Raw genomic sequence first — 16,850 nt, 5'->3', positions numbered from 1 at the left:
TCGATTCCGTCCGGAAAGTATTATTCTCGATTACATTGAGAATATTTGCGCGAATCGAAAAATCGCCATTCTCTCTCTTTCCTTCCAGGAATTTCATCGCGCTCCGGCAATAAATAATGATAGGAACGCCGGACCAGACGATATCGCGTTTGTATCGTCGTTATTTTTTACGGCGTAACCTCTGATGCGTTGAGACATATGTCGAGCCAGCGATTAAAATTGTTTTTTTTTTTTATTTTCATTTTTTTGCAACACAAACGTGTCACTGATGCGTGCCCGAGAGCAGAGCGAAGCGGTGACGCAACGAGCTGTTACAAGCGCTACGGATAATAATAATCGACGCGGATAGAGGGAGGATGCGGGAAAACACATGCGGATTTTTATTATTTTTTTTATTTATTGCTCCCCCTAATCGATATCGCGACGGATTCACAAACGAGAAGTGTTAATATACGTTTACATACCAGTTACATATATACGTACAGACACACACTTTCGAGATCCTCCTCTCGTAATATCAAATACACAATACAGAAAAAAATTGTTACGAACAAAATGGCAAAACGTAAATTTCTTTTAAAATAAAAGCTTTAAATAATCATTCAATGTATTTTAAAGAGATTATATCGCGAGATTTCTTTCAGTGTGTCATAGGTACGAATTAAAACGTTTCCTTCTCCAAGTGTGGAAGAATGTCGAAGGCGACTTCATCGGAGGATTATACACATATAAAACGTATGATCGAGGAAGAGATCACGAATTTACAGCCCTTTGAAGCCCAGGGGATGATAGAGTCTTTCGATAGCCATGTCGATTTTGTTGGAAACATCCAAATATTTTTATTAGAGAACGCCCGGATCGCAAACGGAGGGTGGGCCACGTGATTTTCACGGGGCCCCTTTTCGAAAGGAATCGATCGACCGGCCCGATTCGGGCGCCTTTCACGCCGAGGATCGACTACGACGAGCGATCCTTTCCTGAAGGATTCCTGGGCGATCCCGCAGTCGCTGTATAAAGAGGCGGATTACACGGTGTCCATTTCAAGATGTACAAGGAATTGGTGTTTGCGGTGAGTCTTCCTTCTCTCTTTTTTTCTCCCTGCCTTCTTCTCTCTTTCTCTCTCTGTCTCTCCTATGGGTTCCTGCGGGCGTATACGGAGCACGGTAGGGGCATTATCTTCGCTGTTTTGCCGATTCAATTGTGTGTGCGGAGAAAGGCGGCGTTTAACAAGAGTTTAATAAAAGGCAAACAGTGCGAGGGTCGTCCTCTCTCGCGCCGTCCTCGTTTCTTCCGCTTCTGCGCGCGCGAGAATCGGTCCCTCCCTCTCCTTTCGACCCCCTGCCTCCCTCCCCTTCGCCCCTCGATGATCGCCCTTCTCTTCCTCGAAGGGATTACCGGGAAAACCGGGCCTGTCGGTCCGCCGAAGAAGAAAGGAGAGAATACGCGAAAGGAAAGAGATTCGAGAAAGGATCCGCAGCTGCCACGCACCGATGGCCCCACCAAAAAGTAGAGTGATTCCTCGCTTTCCCTTCGTATTTTTCCGTTTTCGCTGATCCGCGCGGGATGTAGACGGGCAGTAGAATGTGTTTTTCGGGATAGAAGAAGCCAACTGCGAGGGCGGATGGACAAGCGGGATCTTTCGATCGCGATGGATGAGCTTTGAAAAACTCGTCGATTCAAGAGTTCAAGAGCTTGTGTATCTTCAAAGCGTCTTAAAAATTTATACTTTGTGTGTGTGCTTAAAAAAAATATATAAATAAAATTAAATGCATGTTTTACGAGAAAAGAGTTATAAAGCAAGAGATAATATAAACTCGCATAAATATAATTATTATTTAAATATATAATACGACTTGTCAGAAATAAGCTTTTCCATCAGAACAGATTCGTTCTTTGAATCGCTATCGCTGTTAGAGATTAATTTGTTTCGGTCAAGTATAAATGGAACGAGATAATTTAAATATCGAGAAAATTAAAACGCTCAGTCACAATCTTTTATTATTAAAACTTTGCAAGGGGAGAGGAGGGAACGTTTTCTAAAGTAGATTATTGCAGAAAAAGTACACACTCTCGATTTTTCTCCCGCTATATACATCTTTAAAATATAAATAAAGTAAAAAAAAAAGAATCGCGAGACACCTCCATCTTCAAACCGATCGATCGATCGTTAAACCGCGAAATCCGCCCTTTCTTTTCTGATATTTTTTTACGTCGCGCTCGACAGAGAAACAGGCGGACTAAGTAAGTCAGTAACCCAGTGAAAAGTCGCTCGGGGCTACCATCTCTTCTCTTCTCTCTCTCTCTTTCTCTCGACTGCCCCCCTTTCCCCCGACTGCCGATCGATCAGGTCTGATGTAATTATCCAAACGTTGAATTTTTTATCGCGGTGAAACAATAACGCATTTTCAGAGCAAACAGCAACGTGCACCGGAGGTTGTAGAGAGAGAGAAAGAGAGAGCGAGAGAACTCCGCTCTGGGGGTACTCGCGTCGTCCGTTTGTGCTCTCGGTGTTTACGTAACGTGTAATAGAATAATCTGCGCGTTTCCACGAGGAGGGTGGGAACGGCCGGGGGATCGCGGGGCACATCTTTGTTTACCGCGCCATCGGTTTCCGGTCTGACGAGAGAATATATATCTCTCGTTTACGCGCGAATCTGTGAAAGAATAGCACACGCGAGATGAACGCGTTTTTTCTTCGCGCGCGTTCGCAGCCATCAACCACCCGCTCGTCTCTCCCCTCAGTCGACGACCCCCTTCGATGTAACCACGTATAAACGCCGTATGTAAACGTCCAGGGATTAAGAACGTAGCGGTGAAAGCGAACGATATTTTAAGCGAATAATCAATTTTCTCGCTCTTAATTTATATAATCTCCAGATTATATAAAAATGTCTCCAGGGGGATGATAAATTCTATAGATAATTTCGAAAAAAAGTATTTTCACCTGCCGTTTCTAATAAAAAGCTTTAAAGTTTATCTTATCTAACAATAAATGATGTCTAGCGAGACTTGAGTTAATCGAGAAATAAAATATCAGTTGCATCATTTTCTGAATTTTATAATGCATGAAAAATGAAAATGTACATATCTCTTGCAATTATAGAGAATCTATACTCTATCTAGATTTTGAAACATTAAAGTATTTGCCCTTTATCGGGCGCATAATGCCGCTATCACCTCCAATTAGGCTATTTGCCATTGTGACTATTAACTCACACCTTCGGATTTAATTATTATGCCGTTGTACAATAGCATTGCAATGTGCGCCGGAATAATACTCGGTACAATGTTATTATATACTATTATACACTTACGATGATAAGTTAATGCCCAGCGTCGGATGGCAAATCGCTCTTACGTGGGATGCGCGAGGGGTGAGAGAGGAAGGGAGAGAGAGGGGTGTTTAGCGACAAATAAGGATGTGTGGAGATCCCTCGGCGCGACGTGTCGCGTTTCCGCAATGCCTGACAGACGGCATTCGGGGTGAGTTTAGGTCGCGGTAAAATAGGGGTAATCCCGTTGCTACACGAAAACCTCATCGGGCTTTCGCCGGGCGCAAGACGCAGAATCAACAAATCCAGCGGGATTAGATAACATCCCGCGGGATTGCGCCGGTCCTCCGTTTATCCTCCGTCGAATCCCGAAGAGAGAGTACGTCCCGTTGTTAGCCCACCGAGTTATTGGTATCACTTAGCGGAATCCGTCGCGAAACGGCTTTAAAAGGCTTCACCCCTTAGGCTGCGAATGGGAGCCCTTACACGGCTGCGTTAAGTACTTATTTATTTATTTATTTTTCTGTTCATTCATTTATATTTATCGCGCACGCTTATTTATTCGGTTTGTTAAACATACGACGAAAGCAATTTCGTTGAACGAAGCAATTTCTCGTGTTGAAGAGCAATTTTTTTTTACAATTTTTCTAATTTTAGTTTAGCGTATCTAATTAAGATTCTGTTAACGACCAAAAAAATTGAAAAGTAAGATTTTACATCGCTGCAATCTGTGTGCCATTATTAAATAAATCACAAATCACGCCCCAACGAAATTGACGATGCTTCGTGCGCTTTTTCGATTTTTTTTTTTTTAATTCATCTGTACCTTACGGCAACGACTAATTACGCTTGTCGCTTGTCAGAAAACGCTCTATTTGCCAGGCGAGTATCGAGCCCAATTTTAATGGCGTCGACATCGAAAAAATTTGTATTCGACACAAGACCAGAGAGTTGATTTTTCCGGCGGCGCCGAGGTTTCGACCGGGCTATTTTTTTCGCTCGCCAGCTCGCTCGCTCGCTCTCCATCCCTCGCGTTCCCAGCGTTTATTTCGATTTTTTTTTTTTTTTTTTCCGGACGCTCGGTCACCTGAAAAGGAATAGGTGAAAACTGTTAATTGGTTCCCTGGTGAAAATACGGCGGTGTGGCCGGCGGCTGGTTGCGACGCGTTTTAAGCAGAGTCGTGTGCGTGGGGCGCCAGGTACTCTAGCGAGGATATATACATATATGCATGTATATTTTATATATATAAAATATACATACACGCGTACATAAATATGCGTGTGTGTATACACACGTGTACTCGCGCGCATGCACGCGTGGAACGAGCGTCAAGGAGTGTAGAGCGTGCTGCGGCAACGTGTCCGTCCAATTATGGAAAATTAATTGGCGATTGGTGACTCGGGGCGATGCAAACATAGTTCAGCGTCGAATAAACTTCCTTTGTATTCCGATCAGCCTTTGACAGCGGTGTAATAATTAAAGTAATTAACGTACATGCCAATAAATTTGAGATCGTTGCGCATCGTCGCGCGCGAGCGCGGACAATTATTCGTCTCGCGCATATCTATAATATATATACACGTACGTATATATAAGATATGTGCGCGTATACGCGTATAGCTGTGCGTGCATATTTCGCGCAACAAACTGTCCGAATTTTCGTTTTCGATATGCGGTTCCTCTGGTGGAATCTCACGTGCAATCAAGCGTCATTTCCAATTTGTGCGATGGTATATATTTCTTCCGTTGGAAATTTGTCTTTGCGACTAGCAAGTTACGTTAGGGAGGATTTTTTGCGAAAAATCGAAAAAAATGTGCACGGATCTTTAAATCTTCAATTTCGAAGGCTCCGCCTTGACGTTATATTGACCTGTCGATTTCGCGTCCTTCAAATCGCGACTTGCATTCGACTGTTGGTTGCAGCTGCTAAATGATCTTCGGGATACCCGCGCATTTTTGATACTCGGCTGTTACGATTTTATGAATGGCCGAGAGAGCCCTTTACCGAGAGAAAGGAGAAAAGGCATCGGTCTGCCTATGTGGATCCCGAGAAAAAGGCAAATATTTACGAAGAACTATAATCGACTACGTAATCCTTATGGAACAACGCAACGGACTTGGGTCGGATAGATTAAGACACGCTCGCTCTATCTCTTTTTTACTCTCTCCCTTCATCTTCCTTTTCATCCTTTGAAATTCGGCATCCTTTGAAATATACGCATGAGTGTGGGGAATACCGCGGCGAAGGAACAATATTTGCGCTTTGCATTAAGAGCCGCAGGAATGCGATGAAGCGTGATAATATTAATTTTGCGAAACATATTCACACACGGCGTGCAACTATAATTTGCGGAAAGTATAGACTCGTGGAATCCTCTCTCTATATATGTATATAATCTCATTTATTAGTATAATCTTTTTTTATCACATAAGAGCATATCTCTTCTGTGTTTTTACTTTAATCTATGTAAACTAACAAAGAATTAACAAATAGAGGCTACTAGGCAAAAACATTCCGAGTTATACCTATCTCTTGTATAAACATATTTCAATATTTTTAAACTTACACTATTTCACAAAAAATAAATTGTATAATATTCACAATTAGACAACATCTAATATAAAAGCTTTTTATATAAAGCACAACATAGAATTTTCTTACTCGCAAATCAAGGTATGATGTAGAATAATGTTTCTGTGACTAGAGAATTTTGAATGTGACATTTAACAGCTGATAATACATAAGCTTTTTATTTAAATGCGCTCTCTCTCTCTCTCTCTCTCTCTCTCTCTCTCTCTCTCTCTCTCTCTCTCTCTCTCTCTCTCTCTCTCTCTCTCTCTCTCTCTCTCGTTTCGTCTTTTTTAAAGTCCAAGTGTTAAACGAGCGTGAAATTTCGGAAGAATCACTCAGCGGGCATCGATCAATGAGAATTCAACAATGTCACGCTATTCGTCCCGCCGAACGATACCTATCAACAAGGGACGCCCCGCAAAGTTCCCCGGTCACGGTTTCTTCTCTCTCACTCAGTGAAGCTCTTGCACATCTGAATATTTCAATGCGTGGGCCTTCAAGAAAAAAAAGAAGAGAGAAAGAGAGAAAGATAATGTGCGTATCTCTCTTTCAATTATCAATTCGGCCGGTCCGCAGGAAGGCAGGAAGGCATGCAGTCAAGTGTAACCGACACTAACGAGTCCTGTAAGATGTTGGAGAGACTTCGGAAGAACTCGGGAGACCAGGTATCGGATCTAAAGGTCGACACCCCGCGGTACGCCTTTAAGAATATCGTTGCGGGCGGGTGCTTTTTCTCAGCGCATTCTCTCGTCTTTATTTGGGAAGGGAGTGAGAGCGAGAGAGAGAGAACGAAGGGGCGAGATCCACTTAGCACGCCGCTTAGACGCGAAAACATCTGTATTGTCGCTGTATTAGCGCCGAGGATTCATCCCTCCGTGATCGTCGGGGAAATTGTAATCTTTTACGAAGAAACCGCCCCGCCGAGAGAGAGTAGGAGAGAGAGGGAGAGACTTTGCGTCGACGAAAAATTCGTACGAAACGCGATATCGCGAGATACAATATTTTCATTTTACAGTTTTATGTATATCCATTCGTACACTCGATCGAAACTCATTTTATGTATTCAAAACAGCGTGACTTCCGCCGCGCGCGCTCTGTACAGAATAAACTTATTTAACTTGGTTACCTCTCTCTTTTCTCTCTTTCTTTTTCCAGAAAGCATATCTCATTCATATTTCATGACATTTCGAAGCTTGTCAGAAGATACGCGAGCAGCACCGATTTCAAAATAAACTCGTTTAATTTCGTTTACCATTTCTCATCTCTCGCGGGCAACAATTTGTTCGGGTAAGCGAAGCTTACCTCTCTGAAAATCGCAAAAAGACCATCAGCAGATCAAGAGATATATTAGTGCGATGGCCGGTTCTCGCCGATGATCTGGTCGCTAATAAAATTCACGACGTACGCGAATACAATGGCCATTCCGGAGCTACCAAAAAGAGAAAGGGAAGGAAGGAGGGACGATTTCTCCCTTCCTCTTCAAGATTTCCTTTTGTCGGATTCTCGCGTGCGCGCTACTAACGTCTTCTGGTTCTGACAACGGCCTAAAACCGCTAGGTATAGGTAAGTAGTAGGTATAGGCAGAGATGGGCAGGGGCATAATACGCGCACACAGACACACAGATCGCGCAGAATGTGGGATCCGGTTCGCCGGATCGGGCGTACGATTAACGTACGGATTAGGATTAAGCCCGGCGTGGATCTCGCTGCGCCCGAATGGACCGCACGGGAGGGGACGTATCACGGCGGAGGACAGGGAGGTGGGGCCCCGTAGGGTCGCGAGGGGGTAGAAAACGCGACGAACCGCGGGGAGAGCACTTACAATGTCAAAGTACTGCATCCCCAACGAGAGAGAGAAAACCTTTTTCACGCTCGATCTCCGCGCGTATCCGCTTCACGATGCTGTGCCCTCCTTTCCCTGCCCTTTCCCCTCCTACCCTCTTCTCGAGGGGTAAAGACGCGAGGACGACAGTCAATGCACATTACAACGGTTTTATGTTATTAATACGGACGCATTGGCCGGGATTTGAATAATTGAACAGATCCGCGCGGATTCGCTAGGTAGGTAGATATGGTTCTCTCACAGGGGGTAGGAGGGAGGGAGAGAAATCTCCCTCTCCTTCTCTCTCTTTGGTCGCGCGCAACCGCCATAATCCAGATCTACCGACGCCTGAGCTTCCGCGTGGGGTTCATCGCGTCCGGATTGGTGTTTGCGCTGGCTGTTTGATCCCGTAACATCGACAAATCGATTCGATTATTTAAGATTACGAATCAATGCGACATTTATTAATGTGACAGCAAAAGCCGCGTAAAGAGGGACAAGAGATATTATATTATGATAATAATCGACGGAAGAGTATTAACGATCAGCGAAATTATACGAATGATGAAACACAACTCGTGTCACTGGATTTGAATTCTGGAGCTTCGCATTTCGAACGACATACGTGATGCAACATTTGTTTTAAAGAATAAACGAACAAAATTGTTTTTCTAAAGCTAAAAACAGTCGGAGAACACGTAAAGTCGTCTTAAAACGTATCACAAAGTCATGTCAATATCCTGAAAACATTGCGACGAAATAAAAACTCTGAATAATTATTTTAGCAAAATTGTGCAACATTCATATTCACATAGGCTGCTATCTATCAACAAGTGAACAGTAATTGCTAAACGATAACTGATGTAATATTATAAATACTAGAGTCAATACCCTGCCAGAGCCGAAGATGAAAATTGAAGAGCTTCTCTCTTCGTTTCATCTTAAATGCACATCTTTTTTTTTTAATGGAAATTACGAAGCTATCCAACGCGTTTCCGCTTTCTTTAAAAAGTATAAATTTAAGACGGTTTGAAAATATAAGCTTCTGTTCGATTGTGTGTGTTTAAGCGACGAAAAAGGAGGAAGGAGGGCGAGAGATTCGGCCGGTAATATGCATCAGCAAATATGTCGTTTGCTTCCGCGGCCCCATCTCTCCCTCTCTCTCTCTCCCTCTCGGAGAATTATTTCGCGACCACCCTCTCCCTCGTTGTCTCGCGTGTCTGTTACCGCGGTGCAGCATCCCACCCCTGAACGTCGCGACGCGATCGCACCCTCGTCGTCGTCGTCGTTGTCGTCGTCGTCGTCGTCGTCGTCGTCGTCGTCGTCGTCGTCGTCGTCGTCGTCGTCGTCGTCGTCATCGTCGTCGTCGGTCCTCTCTCGCCCTCTCACGCACTTCGGCGTTTCGTTCGAGTTCGAAGGGGGGAAACAGGGTTATTACCGCGTGTCTGGTGGTGGAAAAGTGGATGGAGCCAGATAGAGCCACGCCCCGATCACGGACAACGCACGCCAACCCGACGCGGCAGCCGAGGGTGTCTCTCTATCCGCCACCGACGCGGCTGGCGCGGCTCCGGGCCACGGGGGTGGCTTTGTCGGTTGTGGCGCGACCAAGGACCGGGAAGGGCAGGAAGAAAGCGCGTCCACGCGGCACCGCCGCGTCGTCGGGGCCACCGCTATGGCTAGTCCACGGATATCCTTTATCGGGGAGATGTCACTTTGTGTCCGCGACGCTAGGCGCGATCGGATCACGCCACGACGGCTTAACCGCGAGGAGGAAGTGGAATAAAGTGCGGTCAGCGCGCGAGAAGCGAGAAACCGAACCATCTCCGAAGATCGGATCTCGCCTCTTTCCTTCCTCGCGACTATTCGTCTCTGATGTTGAGCGCCGACGAGACGTCGATGAACGATCGTCCACGAGGGAGGAGCCTCGTTGTATCTGTACGCGACAGGATCGCGCAAACGCATCTCGTCCTTATCTAGAAAAAGGAGAAAAAGCGCGACGCTAATCGGGAATTCGGGAACTTTGAAAAGTCGCGGAAGTCAAAGTCCTAAAGGAACTTTCGTCTTACACGATGCAAGCAAAAACGTAACGCATCCGGAAAGACCGGAGAAAGGGTAGAACCCTTCTGCCTCGTCTCTTTCCGGAGAATCTAGAGGACACATCTCGCGTCTTAGCTAAACTAAGAGTTCTCGCCAAATACAATAATATCGATACGACCTGTGCGAACCCGTAACATGGTAGAGAGTACTTATGCGAGCGACTCGCCAAGATCACGCTCGCCCATGACGGAGCCGTCGAGTCCGCTCCACGATGGTCCCGGTATATCCGGCTACGGCCACCACAACAGCTATCTGTATAGCTACTCGCCCGACGCGGGCAATCAGAATCACATCGTGGCGACGACGGCGAGACGCAACAACGCGAGCGAGACGACCGATGCCGGGCACCGGGACGAGCGGACGACGTTCGCCAGGAGTCCGATCGGTACCGCGGGGGACGTCGCGGCGCGTCATCCGCGGAACCCCCGCGAGTCTTCGGTCCCCTCGCGACCGGGCGGCTCCTCCGCCTCCACCCTGTCGTCCCCCACGTCGCTCTTCACCATCGACAGCATCCTGGCACCTAGGCCGATCGGCAACATCATCGCGCCCACGACCACCACCACCATCGCCGCGTCCGCGATCCAGACGCCGGAGACGATCGAGTCGGCCGCCAGCCGGACGATCCATCCGTTGCAGCAGCAGCTGCATCACTTGGCGTTCACCTCGGCGGATTTTCTCGGTGGGTAAAATTTAGGTTCTTCTTCTTTGCTTTCATCCCCAAAGACCCCCTCCCGGACCGCGTGACTCCTTTCGGTCGAGAGAAGGTGTCCCGAGAGTCCCTGCAAAGAGGCCGCGAAGACGCTTAAGAGACCTACTAATCCTTTAGACTTCTTTTAGGCGGCTTTCACGAGACGTGTCCCTTGAGACTTTTCGCGTGTCGCGTCCGGGTTTTTCCTTTCTTCTCTTACTTAAGCGTGAAATTATGATTAACGTTATTTGTCGGAGTAAACTCCCGCGTAACTCCTTAAACGTGTTTCTATTTTATTGAATAAAATTTGCAATAATTGTAAATTCGCATCGTTAAATTGTGATATTATTCGTGTTACAAAATTATATTAAATTGTTACGACGACGTATTTGTGGGATAATGTCGAGAAACAATAATATACTCGAGTCTATATATATTGTTCTCTACTCATTTTCTTGTACGGATGAAAATGTGATTATTAAAATGCCGGCCACGTATAAGCATTTATGAAAAATTATGGAAAATTTCGACACGAAAGAAACCAATATATTTATGCATTTTGCAGATAAATTGATGAGCCGCTCTTCTTAATGTAAATCAATATTTCTGAAATTGGAAAATTGTCGATTAACTTAAACTTGAAAAAAGATTAATTAAACGTATAAAAAATGGAACGATTTTATTTTGACAATTCGAATCAACGACGTAATTCTTATGATGTTATATGGTGAAATCTTACATTAAACTTAATTTTACTATAATGAATATCGCGTATACTCGCTTATTATATATTTGTCATCTTTATTTTGAAAATGACATTTAAATCAGAAAAGTGTATAATTATTGTGCGAACAAATAATCTTGAAATCTTCCTCTTCGTCATCGCCTCGTCTATTTACTTTTCACGAGTTGTGAATCATTTATATCGCCTCTTGTCCAGATTCTATCAATTTGTTGTAGGTGTTGTCAAATGTATGTTTGTCCGACGTAAGGGAGACGTTTAACAATTTTAACGTTTAATATTGCAAAAATGGAAGATCCTATGTGAAATCCTAAGAGACTCGGTGCGAAACGCGTCAAAACTTTCTTTATATGCCCGCGGGGGTTTTAAGTATTTTTCCCTCAAGGAAACCCAGTGCTTTCTTTCTCTTTCTCTCTCTTTCTCTCGCATTGGGGATACGCGAGATGAAATCCGCAATCCGTTTCGATCATGCATGAACGATCTAGCTCCTTGTGCAATCCCGCTGGAAGAGCGTGAAAAGAAAGCATGTAGATGCGAAAAAGAGAGAGAGAGAGCGAGTGAAAACGCGCTGCAAGTAAAAGCAGAAATTTTTACCGTCCCCACATTTTCATACGCAACGTCGCGTTTAAGCAGCTTTCTTCGAGATTTTAAAGTAAAACGTCCCCCGGGACGCGGGGCGGCCGCTCCTGGCGACCTTTTTATCCTAAACACGAGTGAATGGGGTCGCGGGATGACTACGAATTGTAATATCGCGCCTCCGACAAGGGTGGGCGGATGTTCGAATCTGTTTGTCGCGTAATTTCTTTGCATTTTCAATTCAAAAAAAAGGGGGAAAAAAAAAGAAAATGTCACTTGTATGCGAATAGAGCGAAGGACGTAATCCTTTTGTCTCGCTGCATCAATTTGTAGCCCGAATTATCGCGATTGTTATCCCCCCGTTTCACAATCGATCCCAGTCTCCCCTAATGTTATAATCGCGAACGAGAATGGACGTTTGAATCTTTAATGTGACGCAAAGTTCAAATGTTGCGTTGCGCGGCTCGCGGATAATCTTTATCATTTATGCGTCGCATGCGCAGGAGTGGATTACGAGATTGTAATGAGGATGTAATGAGAAGTTTTAGAAGAAGACAGAGAAATGGAAAATGCGCGAGTTTTATTATCCTTTCGTCGTATTTTTATTATTATTTTTTTCTTTTTTTTTTTTTTTATTTCAGCCGCGGCATATCCAGGTTTGTATCCTGGAGGATACGTGGCAGCGATGGCCGCCGCCGGCGTTTCCCTTCATGGACAGCCGGCCTTCTATCACGCCGGCCATCCTTATCAAATAAATCCGAATAATCCGGGAATGGGCCCGATGGCGAAGCGAAAACGCCGCCATCGAACGATATTCACGGAGGAACAATTGGAGCAATTGGAGGCTACCTTCGACAAGACGCATTATCCCGATGTGCTCTTGCGCGAACAACTGGCCCTCCAGGTCGACCTCAAGGAGGAGAGAATCGAGGTGGGTCAACAATTTTTCTCACTTCTTACATTCTATTAGCTATACATATGGTGCTTCGTCTCTATTTTTTTTCATTTTCAGAAATCGTTATTAACCCTCTGTCAGCAAACAGGGTCTTTTAAGTTTACCCCATATTATTTTTATATTATAGACTTTCAAAAAATCCAAAAAAATTCGAGATTATTTGTTAATATCTCTATTACAATATCCGCAATAGATTTTAAAACCAAATATTAAACCCAATTGTTTATACAAAGCAAAATTTGAACAGCAATTTGGAAAAAATGGAGATTTGCTTGTGCCTTAAAAGACCCAGATTGCTGACGGAAAGGGGAGTTTAATGAATTAATAATTAAATTTTATTTTTTTAACAAAAAATAAATGTAGATTAAAATAAAAAATTCCATTACTCAATCATTAAAATTGTGATTGAGATATAAACTCCTTTGGCACTTTTATCACACGTCAATAAAATTAATCGTCACATTAGGGATTAAATATGGTAAAAAAATTCGAATATTAGTATAGTGAAAAGAAGATGAGAGAGAAGTGTATCGAAACAATATTTCTCGACCTTCCATCGTCGTTTTCCGAAAACAAGAAAACCGACTACCGTTTTCTCTCACCGTCGCCGAGACCAAGCATATTGTGCAGCAGCCGGTCTGCTTAAGCCGCCACCCGATGACAAATTACTTTCTCGAGCCGTGAACGGAATATTGGATTTCGGATTGACAAACATTGACCGTTCCCGGATGGGTCCCGCACGCACAATTTGTAATGTAATGTCGGCAAACTCTCGCGCCGCCGTCGTTCCTCTAACTCTGGTGAGTGGGATGGAACGGCCAGTGTTTGTCGTCCTAATGCATAAAAGCCCATAATATTTTAACGCGGCCATTAAAATTTACCGCAGCGGGTATTTATCGGGGCACTCGGTCGACTTGAGCTAACAAGTTGCATGCTAGATTAAAAGCTTTAGCGATAATGTGTTTACTTCAATTATACATACATGTACGCGATCGCTCACTTTCGCTGGCGCCGAATGCGTATGCACGTGTGTGCGTATGTGTCGGATAGCGTGCAATTTATAATCTTTATGAAGTGTGGTGTACTTTCCGGGAGCTAACGGGGAGAGGAAGAGAGAGAGAGCGTTTTAAACGCGCGTTTAATTTCGTATAAATTTACCTTTCAATAAAAAATCGCACGGTTCATTGTGTCGCCGATTGAGTGTTATTTTTTCAGTAATTAACGACCTCGCTTCTCAATCTGCCGTGATAGGGGGCGTCATATTGTAATCTCTGTGATTTTTATATTACGCGCAGAGTGGTTAAAAAAAGCAGGATCCTTTTTTTTTAATACGTTTCAACATTTGTTCCGTTCGGGATGCTCAGATAACGCTTTGAGATTCTTCTGCAAAGAGCTTCTCTTTCAATTTGACTCGTTTGCGAATCGATGTTGACGTAAAATGCATTAAAATCAATATCCGAAATACCTGATCGATCTCGGTGCACAATTATTTCGAAATGTCAGACTCAATCCGTCGAGATATATATCGATTTAAAACTTTTCAAGTACACGTTGGCTAAATACGGGATTGCGAGCTGTCATAAAGTAGCTCGTCGTTGCGTCCGACACCTGACAGAATCTCTCCTCCCCCGAACTCAAAACCCCGGCGACGATTCTGTCGAGTAATCACGGACTCTATGTGAGAGAATCATTGACACACTCGCGCGTGGGACCACCCGCGTCGCGTCGGCTTTACCAAAGAAGAGAAGGTCCCCCGAGTCTCGAGAGTGTTTAAAGACTGGAACAACATATATACCTGCGTCCTGGTACCGGGGGCTGAGATTCTCGGAGCGAGAGAGTCACGGTGTTTGCACAGAATTAGTAGAATAGCGACTCTTGAGCTGCGCGTCCGCGGTAGTAGAAACTTGGCGATGGGGGAGGAAAGGGGGAGGGGAGGGAGCGCAGAAGAGGACAAAGAAAAAACTAGGAACGGGTCAGGAAAAACCTAAGGCACACTGTTTTGTGTACTTCCAAGATCGTGTTCCGACTCCGATGTTGGATCTGAGAATAGAGATTTGGAAAAAACAACGTCTTATGAAGATACTATACCCTCCTCCCATTTTATTCGAAAACAGATCGACGTATAAATACAGATAGATGGGCGATTGGAATTTAATTAGTGTGACATCTCTGAATATTAATATCACTATTAAAATTGCTGTCGGCATCAAGTGTCGAAACATCTCTCGAGGATTCGATCTCTCGCGTCTCGCGACGAGTTTACGAGATCCTCGGTTGGCGAGGAACTCTTTAAAGTGAACGAGGGTCGGGCTATTACAATAGCTAATGCAGCAAAACGAGCGAGCGAGTAGGGGTGGAATATTGATTGTCGGTTTTCATTCGAATTGATTCAGACAGGCGTGAGGGACAAATGCGAGTGCGGCGGGAATTCGTTTGATGTGCGTCTCTCGCGTCTTTCCTTACTTCATTAGATAAATATCTCTTTCTCGCGCAGTACGCACGCGTTGATGCATGTACGCGTATGTGATGTATCTTGCGTATAATCACGACTTTTAAACAATTTTACATCCACCGGAGATTTAACCTTTGTCGTCTCTGTCGACTTTGCAAGGAAAATGTAATCGTTTTAATTCGTGTAATTGTATGATATTTCGAAACTGACTGGCATCACGTCTTTACTTTGGGAATACGTGTAATTATATACTACTTTGTAATTTATTTATATCATGTATGTACGCTTTTTTTTTACAGTTTTTTATATAACTACTATAAAATTTATTTATGTCACTTGTAAATTATTCTGCGAATAAAAAAAAAATAAATCCTTTATTCGGTTACATTGTTCTCACAAGCAACTTTTCAACAAGCAAGATTTTCTTATCTATTAATGCAAGCTTTCAGTGTTCAGTTTCATTAATGTAAAATGGTTTAGAAAAAAATACAAAATTATGCTTTTATATCATCTCTCTTTCTTTTATTGTTGGACAGAATATTGTTTGACTTGCGCTACCGAATAAAAAATTAATTTCGCACAAATTTCCGTCAAAATTTAAACGCCCGGTCGAATCGTGCTCGTTCCAGGTGTGGTTCAAGAATCGTCGCGCCAAGTGGCGGAAACAGAAGCGAGAGGAGCAGGACCGTCTGCGGAAGCTGCAACTGGAGCAGCGTCAGCGCGCCGACGACGGCGGAGCCGCGGCGACGGTGATGGTGGGTGATCGTTTGAACCTGAGCAGGCAGCAGCAGCAGAAGCTCGAACAAGACACGGACAGCTCCGATCTCGAGGTGGCGTAGTGAGATGACGACGAGACGAGACGCAGATTTCGCGCGTCGCGACGACTCGAGGGGGTTCGAAGTGACGGAAGACGACGATGGCCCGGGGCGACTTCCGCGCTCTTATTTATCAACGACGACAGAGGCAGCATGTATATACGTAATTGCGCTGTAAATATCACTGTAAATATGAGTAACGATGGATGTGTACGATACCGAAATAAATTATTGCGTCGGAGCAAGAAGCGGCGTGACGTTTGATCTCCTTGCATCACGCGGACGCATCTCTCTGCAAAAGGTACATTTTCTCTCTCTCTCTCTTTTTTTTATTTAAAAAAGTAAGTTTTACCATATACCTATAATGACGTTTCATTAATGGCAATTCCGGAACACGCTGGAATATTTTGTATATACCTTGCATACGTATATATACACATATATCCTAGCCGACTATTCGAAAGTTTTGCAAATTAATAATATCGCAGTATATATGTTTCCTTTTACCTCGACTCTGAATATTTTAACGATTTTAAATACAAATTTAAATTTCATACGGTAAGAGCCAAACGCGAATTTGAACGATTTTACTTTATAAATGATGAAATCATTTTAAAAAATTAATTTGTAAAGTCAATTTCGCGCAATGCCTCGTCTTTCATCTCCCGCGCGAATATTTAATTGCTGCCTCGCGATTTAAATGTACCTTTATTTCTTGGTTTAACTCAAATCATATATCAATTAATGAAAGTAAAATAAATTTAACTTAATTAAACCAAATTAAATTAAGTTGAATTTATTTTACTTTATTAATTTCGAATTTAATAGTTGATTTTCATTGATCTTCTATCCGAAAAG

General features: G+C 43.8%; 2 protein-coding genes across 3 annotated transcripts in view; one reads left to right on the top strand and one right to left on the bottom strand.

The window, feature by feature from the left end:
- Positions 1-3,996: 3,996 nt before the first annotated feature.
- Positions 3,997-16,850, bottom strand: part of LOC145935345 (N-acetylglucosamine-6-sulfatase) — a 38,918-nt gene continuing 26,064 nt past the window's right edge. Inside the window, exon 10 of one of the 2 annotated variants that reach the window (XM_083036577.1) lies at positions 3,997-4,359. In XM_083036577.1, the coding sequence (XP_082892703.1) occupies positions 4,259-4,359 (101 nt within the window). In that variant the 3' untranslated portion in view covers positions 3,997-4,258. Of the gene's footprint in view, positions 4,360-10,434; positions 10,544-16,850 lie in introns of those variants that run through there. The other variant, XM_083036579.1, reaches the window with a different exon arrangement.
- Positions 9,197-16,240, top strand: Gsc (goosecoid homeobox). The gene is made up of 3 exons (XM_083036582.1): positions 9,197-10,443; positions 12,412-12,701; positions 15,807-16,240. The coding sequence occupies exons 1-3, from the start codon at positions 9,900-9,902 to the stop codon at positions 16,014-16,016; spliced, it is 1,044 nt and encodes a 347-aa protein (XP_082892708.1). The 5' UTR covers positions 9,197-9,899; the 3' UTR covers positions 16,017-16,240.

The sequence above is a fragment of the Prenolepis imparis genome, unplaced genomic scaffold, assembly GCF_030444845.1.
Source record: "Prenolepis imparis isolate NDT839.2.m4 unplaced genomic scaffold, iyPreImpa1.0 SCAF_4, whole genome shotgun sequence".
NCBI classification, from domain to species: Eukaryota; Metazoa; Arthropoda; class Insecta; order Hymenoptera; family Formicidae; genus Prenolepis; species Prenolepis imparis.
The sequence above is the reverse complement of the archived record's forward strand: the minus strand, read 5'-3'. Positions and strand labels throughout refer to the sequence as shown.